Here is a 12500-nt window from a genome sequence, read left to right on the forward strand (position 1 = left end):
CCCCCCCCCCCCCCCCCCCTACCTTCTCCCCCAACCCTCCAATGAGCTCGCAGCATGCTATAGGACGGTTTCAATCGTGTGACCTGGAGTTCAATAAAAAAAATAGAAAAGGGTTCAATCCAACGTCTTGGTACTTGTTGACCTCAAATTTCCGAAGTTCTAAAAGTTGTCAAGCCTCCGCGTGCGTTGTTCTCCGTATAATCGTTTGAAAGCACCAAAATGGGCGCTTGTGATGTGTGTGTCCTCAGGTGAATGCCTCCCATGTGTCCCACTGGGTTTCACTGCATTCAGCATCTGGTTTTGTCGGGGCTCTGTTGTACTCTTCAACCCGCGTCATCTTCGGCTTTTTACTGTTACGGTTGTCATGGCAGCCCAGACCATCCAAGTCTATTTTAGTTTAAGTAATGCGTTTGGAAGGGCTGACGCTTTGTGCGATTTAGTATTGGTTCCATTTTTGTTGAATTGAATTCATAAAAAAAGGGACCTGGAGTACAATGCTTCATTCATGGTGCCCTGTTTCTCTGTGTGCCTCCCTCTGTAGTTTACTGTCGGACGGTGGAATAAATTGCCTGACAGTGTCAAGTAATTGGCAGTGGGGGCCGAGGGCAGGAGGAGGAAGGAGGAACAGAGAGACAGGGGGGAAACACATGTGAGAAGGGAAATACCAAAAAAAGGCTTCTGAGGAGAGAGAGAGAGAGGAGATCTACGTGGAACATCAGATGGATAACGCAGGAGAGCAGAGAGATGGATAGAAACGAATGAAGTTATAACAGGGAAAGTCCTAAATGTTTACCAAGGAAGAGAAGAGAAAGGTAAGGAACACCTGACAAGCGTTAATTAGAATAAAAGAGGCCTTTAAAGAGGGAGACAGATAGAGGGGGAGAGAGAGAGAGAGAGAGAGAGAGAGAGATAGAAAAGAGTGAGACAAGAGTGAGATGGATGAAGAAAGGGAACGTTAATGAATGGAAATGATGAACCGAGAGTCGTCTGGAGGGAAATGAAAATTGAATCTCAGAAAGTGTAAAACAGACACAGGATTCCCCTCATGAGTGTCAATCATCTACACAGCTATTACTTGACTAATCACTATGAATTTAGAGTGTTGCACATGCACGCACACACACACTTGTACGCATGTGTACACGCACACAGACACACACACACACACACACAGCGGCAATTTGTAAAATCTGCCAAAATACATCAAGCGGGACTCACTAATCGAATAAATGTGGTTGTTTTGATTCTGTCGAGGCTACTCAAATGATGTACGCCTATAACGCATTTAACTGAAATGATCGTCATGTTGAAAGACTTCCTGTTGTCACAACACAACATGAGTCACCTCCATTAGTTAAACTCTTCCCCAATCAGACGAAGACAAAGTATGCCTGTTAAAAGGACGCTACCCAAAACCCGCACAATCGGATTCCACACAAATGAATGCGTCTAATATAAATGTAAATGTAATATAAATGTCTCACTACCTCCACTCTCTCTACCCCTCTTTCCATCTCTCTACCCCTCTTCCTCTCTCACTCCCTCTCTCTCTCTCTCTCTTCCTCTCTCCCCCCTCTCTCCTCTCCCTCCCCCTCTCCTCTCTCCCCCTCCCTCCCTCCTCCTCTCTCTCTCTCCCTCCCTCTCTTCCCCTCCCTCCCTCCTCCTCTCTCTCTCCCCCCCTCTCTCCCTCCCTCTCTTCCCCTGCCTCCCTCCTCTTTCTCTCTCTCTTTCTCCCCCTCCCTCTCTCCCCCCTCTCTCTCTCCCTCCCTCTCTTCCCCTCCCTCTATCCCTCCCTCCTCTCTCCCCCCCTCTCTCCCTCCCTCTCTTCCCCTGCCTCCCTCCTCTTTCTCTCTCTCTCTCTCCCCCTCCCTCTCTCCCCCCTCTCTCCCTCCCACTCCAGTCTTCCTGTGTGTGCTGTGTCTGCTGGCGGCGTTGCTGCCCTCCTCCTCGGGCTGCCCTCCCCCCTGCCGCTGCTCCCCTGACGGGCTGGAGGTAGACTGCGGGGGTCGCGACCTCTCCTCCCTGCCTCCCCTCCACCTCCTGCCCCAGGGCAGTCGCTCCCTCCTGCTGCCCAACAACCGGCTGTCGACCCTGGGAGCCACGGCCCTCGCCAACCTCTCATCCCTGGAGGTCAGTGCATTCGTCGTTGGTTGGTGAACTGTCCTTGTGTCATTGGTTGGTGAACTGTCTTTGTGTCGTTGGTTGGTGAACTGTCCTCGTGTCATTGGTTGGTGAACTGTCCTCGTGTCATTGGTTGGTGAACTGTCCTCGTGTCGTTGGTCGGTGAACTGTCCTCGTGTCATTGGTTGGTGAACTGTCCTTGTGGCATTGGTTGGTGAACTGTCCCTGTGTCATTGGTTGGTGAACTGTCCCTGTGTCATTGGTTGGTGAACTGTCCTCGTGTCATTGGTTGGTGAACTGTCCTTGTGTCATTGGTTGGTGAACTGTCCTCGTGTCATTGGTTGGTGAACTGTCCTCGTGTCATTGGTTGGTGAACTGTCCTTGTGGCATTGGTTGGTGAACTGTCCCTGTGTCATTGGTTGGTGAACTGTCGCTGTGTCATTGGTTGGTGAACTGTCCTCGTGTCATTGGTTGGTGAACTGTCCTTGTGGCATTGGTTGGTGAACTGTCCCTGTGTCATTGGTTGGTGAACTGTCCTTGTGTCGTTGGTCGGTGAACTGTCCTTGTGTTGTTGGTCGGTGAACTGTCCTTGTGTTGTTGGTCGGTGAACTGTCCTTGTGTTGTTGGTCGGTGAACTGTCCTTGTGTTGTTGGTTGGTGAACTGTCCCTGTGTCATTGGTTGGTGAACTGTCCTCGTGTCGTTGGTCGGTGAACTGTCCTTGTCGTTTTATTTTTTGCTTTATGGTGCCTTGTCGCGTATTGTCCTTGTATTTCCGTTGTTCGTCGTGTGAGTAGGCGAACACTGCCCTGGATACTTGGGACAAACTGATATTTCTCTGACGTGTTGCTGTGCTGTTCTCTTCCTCAGGTCCTGGACCTCTCCAACAACTACCTGGATAACCTGCCGGCTGGTTTGTTCAGAGACATGACCAACCTGACCCGCCTGGCCTTACACAACAACTCACTCACCAGCCTGGACAAAGAGCTCTTCCAGGTCAGAGGATAAGGATGAGGATGAGGAAGATGAGGATGATGAGCATGATCAAAAATGTGATTGGAAATGTGTAAAGCAAAATTGGTTTTGGCTTTCTGTCAACCTTCTCTCAAAGAGAAAGGGTTGGGCGGACTCATAGCGGAATCAGAGCGGACCCAACCCATGTTTTAATGAGGACCCTAACCCTTTTCAATGATTGAACATTTAAAAAGAGTACGACCGTATTATGTGGGGATACAGCAAACGCCAGCAAAATCCTTCTCCAAACTAGGTCTGGAATAAGGTCTGGTTCAAGGTTGTAAATAAGTAACGTGGTTTTCGCCGAACACTGTAGGCCCCTTTTACCTCAAGTGAGGCAGCCTGTTAAATGAGTTGTTGTCTTGCACCTGCACAGCTGCCAGTAAATAATACAAGACCTTAGAGTCCCCGGCAACAGGTGATGCATCTCTGTGCTCAGAAGGAGGACGTGAACCATGGGAATCCCTTCATGCTTTTGGTTTATTGTACGCAAGGGGCCTACATTCAATGGTTCTGTTTTGATTGCAAATGAGACATAAAAGTTGCAGCCATTTGTTAAACTTATGAAGGATTTCAATCATATAAAGCAATTATTGTAAGCGTAAGTAAATATTGGAAAGAGGAAATAGTTGAAACGTTTGTTTTGTGACTGTGGCCCTTATTGTTTTAGCATTGATTTAGTTGTATTATTATCGTGAGTGTGATCAAAAGCGCCCTACTCTGGCTCTGTCTATTGATGGTGTGGTTTGAATTGATTTGTGGTGAACACGGTCGATAAGCCAGCACTCTGCTCCTCTAGGGCCTTGGGGGCCTGCAGAGGCTGGACCTGTCTCTGAACGGCCTGTCCTCCGTCCCGCTGGGACTGCTGGACGAGACGCAGGGCCTCAGGTAACACACGCACACACACGCGCAGACACAGACACACACACGCACGCGCACACGCACACGCACACAAAGGACTATAGAGAACATTAACAGACCAAAACGCAAACTAGGTATATTCGGGAAAAAATAATTTAGTTATTTCAGTCTGTCCTTTGATGAGTCTTTGATAAAGAGCTAAAAATGTTTTCTTATATAAAAAGTGATGATCTCACCTTGCATCGCAGCACAGTATTTTTCAAACACACGGCGAAGGGACATGGATGTACCCACAGTGAAGCAATGGCTGCAATGTGACCCCACGTTATGCCCTCACAGGTGGTTGTCCCTGGCTGGGAACAGGCTCAACGGTCTGGAGCGAGCAGCGTTCGAGCCTTTGGCCAACCTACAGCACCTGGAACTGGGACACAACCCCTGGGAGTGCGACTGCAACCTCCGCGACTTTAAGCACTGGATGGAGTGGCTCTTGTACAGAGGTGGGTTTGTGTGAAGGTTTGACGTTGTTGCGCGCCGGGTCCAATCTAAAACTGCCGTAGGGACGATTTGAGGGTTGCACAAAGAGAGGGAGAGCAAAAAAAATGATTTTGAAACTAAGGCCCAATCCCACTTCTACCCCTTACCCCTCCCCCCTTCCCCTTACCCCTTCAAAACAAGGGAGAGGGGTAAGGGGAAGGGGTAAGGGGTAGAAATGGGATTGGGCCTAAACTATAAGACTAAAGAAAAGTCCACTGTCTTGCTGCTCCCTCCCTCCCTCCCTCCCTCCCTCCCTCCCTCCCTCCCTCCCTCGCTCCCACCCTCCCTTTGATTCACGGCGATTGAGCCGCCTTGTAATTCACACACCTGTGATTGACATGCAAGATTAATTCCCTAAACCATTCGGGGGCGATATAGCCAGATTGGTCAGGAATGAGCCAGGAACATTTCAAAGTCTAAATAGCCTCAAACAGAGACAGCCGCAATGAACTGAAACAGATATTAAACTGATGTAAATTCACTTAGTAATAGCTGACAGATGGCTATACCATTTTAATAGAATGACACTCAAAGAATAGCTCATAAACCCACAGCACCTTTAGTAGTAAAATCGAATTAAGAAATCGATCAAACCAGTTACCTCCACGATTATAAAATGATGGATCACCGCAGTACGTTTAGTGGTCGGTGTGCAAGAGGCCGTAGACATGAATGTGTTCCATTGTTGGTTTCTAGTTTTTCTAACGACTTGATGTTCGACGCTGCACTTGGATATGCAGAAGTGAAAAAACTAATTTTTTCCAAATTTATTTTGGGAAGTGTTTATAATAGGATGACTTCAGCCTGGCTGCACATTCCCACATCCAAGCCTTCGAGTTTGGTGTTTAATTTACACGTTTGGGACATGCGAAGGTTGGCGCAGAGAGACACAGAGAGAGAGAGAGAGAGAGAGAGAGAGAGAGCAGTAGGAGAGAGAGAGAAAGAGAAACAATCAAAAATCATGCAGGAAGTGCGTCATGCACACGTGCGTGTCTCCTCACACCTCTGCTTTATATAACCGCGCGGTGAGGGTCTGTATGCGTTACGGGGAAAAGACGCTCGCAACATGCACGTGCTTTTCCGTAGACGGCGAGTATATCAGATCCCCCCCCCCCCCCCCCACCCACCACCCTTCTCCCTTCACGATGATGAAAAAAATCTGCATTCACCCCGGCTTCACTCGAGGGCTCAGCTGCCCCGCTAATGAAGAGTCGCTTCCCCCTCATCTCCCTCGCTCAATCTGGCCCGTCTCTTTCATCCGTTTCCTCGACTTTGTTCTGCTGTGCGCTGATCCGCCGTCGCCGCTCCGCTGTCGTCACTCTGAGTCGCGAGAGACGAGATGCGCAGACACCTGGGTATCCGTTTCCTCGACTTTTTTCTCGATGCTGAAAACGCGCACCATTGTGCAGAAACGTTTCGGTTTCGGTCGCGTTGACGCGTTGGCACGAGGAATTGACCACAAACTAGACGTTTTTTGGGGGGGAATTGAAAGCCTGAGTGCATTTTTGCCAAATTGATTTTTTTTAGAAAGCGCTTTTTTCTTGTAAACTAAGACGAAGGCGTCGGGAAGTGAAAGCATTTTGAAACGCCCCATTTGTTTTCTCCCTGGCTCCTGGTCTATCTGGGTCCCTCTGGCTCCCCGCCCGTATCTAGGATGTAGATCAATGGGTTTTGTACGAGCCACCTAAACAAATGTGTGTAAAGATGAATGCGATGTGTGTGATGATAACATAATCCCCCCCCCCTCCCCCCACCAACCCACCCACGCGGCCGGGGGGGAATTAGTGACTTAGATATTTGAATCTCACTCTCTCACTCTCTCTCTCACACACACACACAATCCCTCTCACTCTCTTTGTTTCGATGCAATACTGAGAGGCTGACATGGGCACACACATGCACATTTGTACACACACACACACACACACACGCACGCACGCACACATGGATGACCGCAGATGCCCGCAGCCCACAAATGTACACAGCACACAAAAGCTCGATCGGACCTAAGGATTTAATTAAGTCAACAAGGACTTAGGCTATCTTGAACATAGTCTTGAGGAACAATCTGCATTCTCGTTATCCGTCACAGTTATTTCATAGTTCTTCACAGGCATTATGTCAATTACCTACTCTATCTGCTCACTGACATCTAAATGTCGCAATCGCTCTCTCCCCCTCTCTCCTCCATCTCTCTCTCTGCCCTGTCCCTCTCCATCTCCCCCTCCCTCTCCTCCTTTATCTTTATCCCACCACCCTCTCTCTTTCTCTCCCTCAACCCCCTCTGCCCCCTTCCATCCACCCTCCCCTCCGTTCACCCTCTCTCTCTCTCCCCCCTCGCATCCTCCCTCCCCTCCGTTCACCCTCTCTCTCTCTCCCCCCTCGCATCCTCTCCCCTCCGTTCACCCTCTCTCTCTCCCTCACTCCCCTCCGTTCACCCTCTCTCTCTCCCCCCCCCCCCCCTCCCCAGGGGGTAAGGTGGACGCGGTGGAGTGCACGCTGCCCAAGGACCTGCGGGGGCGGGACATCCGCGGCGTTCCCATGGAGATGTTCAACTACTGCCTGCAGCTGGAGGACGAGAACGGCACCGGCGGGGGCGGGGCCTCGCGCTCCGGCACCGGAGGGGGCTCCCCGCCGTGCGCCCGCGGCGCAGCCCCCCCGGACCCCAACGCCGCCGCCGCTGCCGCCGCCGCCGCCTCGGACAAAAGCAACAACAACGGCGCCGTCGACAACGGCGTCGGCGGGGGCGAGCCCGAGGCCTCGGAGGCGCCGGCGGAGTGCGTGCGGTCCCGCTACCGGCCCGTGAGCGTGCGGCGCGCCATCGGCACGGTGGTGATCGCGGGCGTGGTGTGCGGCATCGTGTGCATCATGATGGTGGCGGCGGCCGCCTACGGCTGCATCTACGCCTCGCTGATGGCCAAGTACCAGCGGGAGCTGAAGAAGAGGCAGCCGCTGATGGGCGACGGCGAGGCGGACGGAGAGGACCGCGAGGAGAAGCAGATCTCCTCCGTGGCCTAAGAGGAGAACCCTCCTCCTCCTCCTCCTCCTCTGATTCTGTACACCTCTCTCTCTCTCCTCGGACACATGAGGAGAGGCCGGCGGACTGGGCGGAGAGACGGGAGGTGACGACTGGGGAAGGGGAGGGTGTCGTTTTAAAGGGCTCAAGACGGACAGAGTGAGAGGGGTTTTCGGATGGAGGACTGGCTGCTCTCCGGTCGGACCCGGGGCTCTTGTTTCATAGCTCTACGTGCACTCTGCTACACAACCCCCTGTTGCTGTCCTCTGTCCCCAATGTCCTTAATGCTACCTTCAGTTCTTTTGCGTACCGTAAAAAACACACAAACACGCGCAGGCTACTATTCTAGGTCCTATCCGGACACTGCGGTATCGTCTCTCACCAACCACTCCTCCTACTCTCTCACCGACCACTGCTGCCGAGTAGGGCTTACTCCCTCGGAAATATTGGCGCAAAAGGGAAGTAAAAGGGCATTTATAACTCGGGGAATACACCGGGTTCCTTCCGATGCTTTCACGGACACTCGTGGCGCGACACCAGAACAAACAACGGCATTCGACTTTTCAGGAATTTACAGGCAGTCAGTCAGGACCTAAAGGTACCGTACCTCGCCCACAGCGTTACCCAGGGACAGTGGTCTTCTGATCTCCTCCTCATTCTTTCCCAGGCAAGGTAAACAGACGGCCGACCCCAAAGGCAACATCACCTGGCCTAGCCCTTCCCCATTGGCCCAACCTCTCTGTAACCCCTAGGACGCTAATTGTACATGGTAACCTAAGCTAACTACACTGGATGCTCTTCATCAAAAACATGAACGCATTGAGGGGGAATGCACTCTTGATGTCGAAAAATATATCAAGGATGGACCATTTGGAAAAAATCCTAAGCCCTTGTTTTCCGCGCTCATCTTTGTGTCAAAGAGACATTCATGGATCTATAAACCGCAGACTAGAGGGCATTTTGAATGTGTTTGTCCCTGAAATGGCAAGCACAGCAATCATTAGGACCGGCACCCGTTGACCTACTGGATTCTGTCATCCAATTACCTTGCGAAAGGACAGCAGATTGGGCTAATTTGTGCTATTTGTCTTGTTTGTATCGTAGAGACTCAGCACACACACACACACACACACACACACACAGACGCACACACGCGCGCGCACGCTTTCATTACCTGATACAGCTGTAATGACTGTCATCTATATCTGAAACTGAGAGCTGTCGCTGGAAGGTCCCGTCAAACATGGACTCTTATCGCTGTGTTTCATCTTCTGCAGGAAGCCGGAACAATATCCTCGTCTCTCCGAGGCTTTGAGTGAATTCTCTCCGACTTGGAGGAGCACGGACCTTGCTTTGATACAAAACTACTTTTGGCTTTCAGGAATTTGTTTTTCTGATTTCACCACCAATGGGTTCAGTTTGCTCACGTTGCGTGTGGGAAATATATATTATAGCGATATTTCCTCCCCCAAAAAGAACTACAAACCGTCCTTTTCTAAGGACTAAAAACTACAAACTCCTGCACTTTATTTCCCATTCCCTCCGGCCTTCCGTCCCTCTCTTCCCTGTGTTCCTTCGAGAGTAGGCTGCCGTGCCCGGGAGCGTTTTGACACCCGACGCAGGGATTAAAACGCTCCCTGCTATTTTTCTCCTCCTCCTCCACCTTCTCCATCTCTCCATCTTCATCCACCCCCTCCAGCAATACTTCACCTTCCTCATCTCTCTCTCTCTCTCCATCTCCCCCATCCCATGCCCTAAGCCGGCTGTGGTTGTTTGGGTGGATTTCCTTGAGCGAAAGCGAAAACGCGAGCCGGTCCTGACCCAGAGACCGCTTCGATTTCTGAGGCTTTCAAAGACATTTTCACACGACCACGCGACCTTGTACCCGACGCTTGTCTTACACGAGGGCCGGCTTTGGGTTAAAAGCGGCTTCCCGCCGCGGTCCACATACAAACCTTCTTGTTGGCAGATGGCGACACTGCGCCTCCCCCCCCCCCCCCCCTCCCTGTGATGAAGGAGTGGTTCTCGGAGTTAGCGGTCTGGGAAAGAGGGCCGTGATGGATTTGAAATGCAAATCGTGGCTCGTCTATAATTAGTGTCCCTTCTCTATTTTGGACGGTCCGCTGAGACCCTTATAATAATGGTGTGTCATGTTATACTCCGGAATGATGCGGATAAATATCATTGTGTTAGTCTTTGATATGGTGTGTTCAACCCGTGACCCCCCCCTCCACCCCCCCCCCCCCATACAGACACACCCCTCCCCCATGCCCCCGCCCTTCCAACCCGCCAACCAATAGATATCGTTTATATTTATTTTTTTCCCGCATTGATTCATAATTCTGTACTTCCTTTGGTTCATGATTTTACGATTGTATTTATTTGCATATCTGTGTAACGTTTCGTCTATTTGTGTTTGGTATTTGTTATTTTCGTCCAAAAGGTAACATAGACAGAGTTTGGCCCAAGAATATACTACATACACTATGTGAAACGTGGCCTGGTCTGTTGCCATGGCGAATTATCCCGGCATTCCAAATATCATAGAGCATTAGCGACATATCCAACGGCTGAAACTGTTGATTCATTGTCTTACGAGTCTGAATGCACAAATATAGACTTTGGCTGTACCTAGTCGCTACAAGCTTTCCACAGCTAGATAGTGGAGGGATCATGCTGTCCTTAGGATCATAGCAGAGATTCCCCATGTATCCATTGCACATTCCACACATCGGCAATGTACATAGATACCCATTTAGAAACTGCTGTGGGCGCTAATTCACATAAACAAACAGTAAACTGAAAGTAACAGCCATACCGTAAGATCGACAAAAGCAAAGCTCTTCTTAACGATAAGACACTAGATTGAAAAAACAAGCGGAACTATAGCCATGTACTAGAATAATTGAAAGAACTATACTGTCGAGGGCGCCCGGCAGGGCTGCCATCGGACAAAAGGCGACGGGCAAACTCTGTCTATAGGTCGACTGGGAAACACTTGTCATCGATTGGTCTGCAGTTCTCGTGGTTGTCATTGGTAGCTAAGTGACTTAGCTAGCTGAATCCTGTTCATATAACTTGTGTGTTTAAATAATAAACTATAGTTTGTTTAAAAAATATCTAAAATACTACGGCGATGATCATTGAGACTCTGAAGTAATAAGCAATCAAGATGTGTTGGGCATTTGTGTCTGTGAGCGTGTTCCTGCGTGTGTGTACGCGCGTGTTTGTCTGCGTTTGTGTGTTGACTATCATGCAATTCACAGATTTCTATGTTTTAACTAATGGCCACACAATAGAACAAACACACAACAATCCCCTAAGATATCGTTTTTTTTTCCCAAACTCCCTAAGCCCTTATAACCGTTAAGAATAAGGACAACACCTTTCCCTAAATGTGTCCAAATGGTGAATGAATACTGGGCTACAATATTCCTCATTCCTTGCAGCATTCCAACTCAAGGGGCGAGACATAGCACCACAACAATCAGTGGTAAAGTGGGGCTCAGGAGGTAAAAATAGCCCACTTGGCGAGCCCTGAATAATGGGCTGATTGGGTCTGAATGTGCCATCAGCGACGGCCATTTTGGAGCTAAGTGCAGCACGCGTCTTCCCTGATCTCTGCCCCGCTCTTTAAGTCCCCGTGACATCAGAGCACCCCCGGAGAAGCAAAGCTTTTAATATGACGCCGGAGAAGCTAAGACGAGCAGCGAACCCAACGCAAAACAGGACACACACAAATCAATCACGAAGACGGGACATAACGTGTGGCTCACAGTAAATACTCCTCCGGCATCATCTCTCTGTTCTGTCTCTCCCTCCTTCTCTCTCTAATCTATCTCCAAACGCTTGCCATCTGTCCCTCGCTCTTCCCTTCCACTTGTTCTCGTATGGTCTCTCGCTCACGCTCTATACATTCCTCTTCCTCTTCAATCACTGTCTCTCATCCTGCGCTGCCTATGCCCTTCGCCTCACTTCATGATCGCCCGCAATTCCTTGATTTGCTACCTGACTCTCTCTCTGTCACTCTATACCTCTGTAATTCTCTCTTTGCCTCTCTCTGTTGTCTCTCGCCCTCACCCACCACTTGATATCTCCCTCTCTCTGTTTCTCTCTGTGTTTCTCTGTATTGCGCTCTCTCTCTCTCTCTCTCTCTCTCTCTCTCTCTCTCTCTCTCTCTCTCTCTCTCTCTCTCTCTCTCTCTCTCTCTCTCTCTCTCTCTCTCTCTCTCTCTCTCTCTCTCTCTCTCTCTCTCTGTATCTCTTCATCCCTCTCCCCCTTCTTTCTATCCCTGTTTATCTCTCCCTCCCTCTCTTTCGTTCTGTCTCTCTCTGCATTGCATTCTCTGTAGCTCTCTCTCTCTCTCTCTCTCTCTCTCTCTCTCTCTCTCTCTCTCTCTCTCTCTCTCTCTCTCTCTCTCTCTCTCTCTCTCTCTCTCTCTCTCTCGGCCTCCGGGACTCCCTGCTGCAGCTAGCGTTTGGAACCAGATGAGCCTCACTGTGTCTAAATGGGAACACTCGGCTCAAAAGGAAACCACGATCACACCGCATTCAACAACACAGTGTTGAGGCGGAGCATGGCGGGGCCCTCCGGAAGTCGAGACAAACAGCGACACCTAGTGGCAGGCGATGCAGTTGCAACTGTTAACTTTCGGAAACAGTCCATTTCATAAGACAGAAAGCGTTTTAGAAACATAATTATCATACTAGCTATGCTTTGGACTGCTAGCCTAGCAGTTTCGCGAGGGCAATCGTTTTTCTTCCAGGTGAAAAATACATTCTACTCTCTTGGTGTCATATTTGGAGTTGTGTGGACTGCATTCGAGAACATAATTTCTTCAATGTGTTACTCTATGGAGAATGGCAATCATCTGACAAGATGGACAAGGACCGTGTCAACCTAGCTGAGGGTGTGGCCTAGTAACCAATCGTAACTGTCCGTTTGTAGTGTGGAGAC

The 12500-nt window shown here is 50.0% G+C and overlaps 1 protein-coding gene across 1 annotated transcript in view; it reads left to right on the forward strand.

Annotated features, from left to right (window-relative positions):
• lrtm2a (leucine-rich repeats and transmembrane domains 2a) overlaps window positions 1-9681 on the forward strand; it is a 14164-nt gene extending 4483 nt beyond the window's left edge. Inside the window, exons 3-8 of the mRNA XM_056579040.1 lie at window positions 741-812; window positions 1901-2130; window positions 2990-3115; window positions 3933-4021; window positions 4334-4491; window positions 6999-9681. Of these exons, the coding sequence (XP_056435015.1) occupies window positions 741-812; window positions 1901-2130; window positions 2990-3115; window positions 3933-4021; window positions 4334-4491; window positions 6999-7546 (1223 nt within the window). The 3' untranslated portion in view covers window positions 7547-9681. The remainder of the gene's footprint in view (window positions 1-740; window positions 813-1900; window positions 2131-2989; window positions 3116-3932; window positions 4022-4333; window positions 4492-6998) is intronic.
• Window positions 9682-12500: the final 2819 nt, after the last annotated feature.

Source organism: Gadus chalcogrammus, chromosome 19 (assembly GCF_026213295.1).
Source record: "Gadus chalcogrammus isolate NIFS_2021 chromosome 19, NIFS_Gcha_1.0, whole genome shotgun sequence".
NCBI lineage: Eukaryota > Metazoa > Chordata > Actinopteri > Gadiformes > Gadidae > Gadus > Gadus chalcogrammus.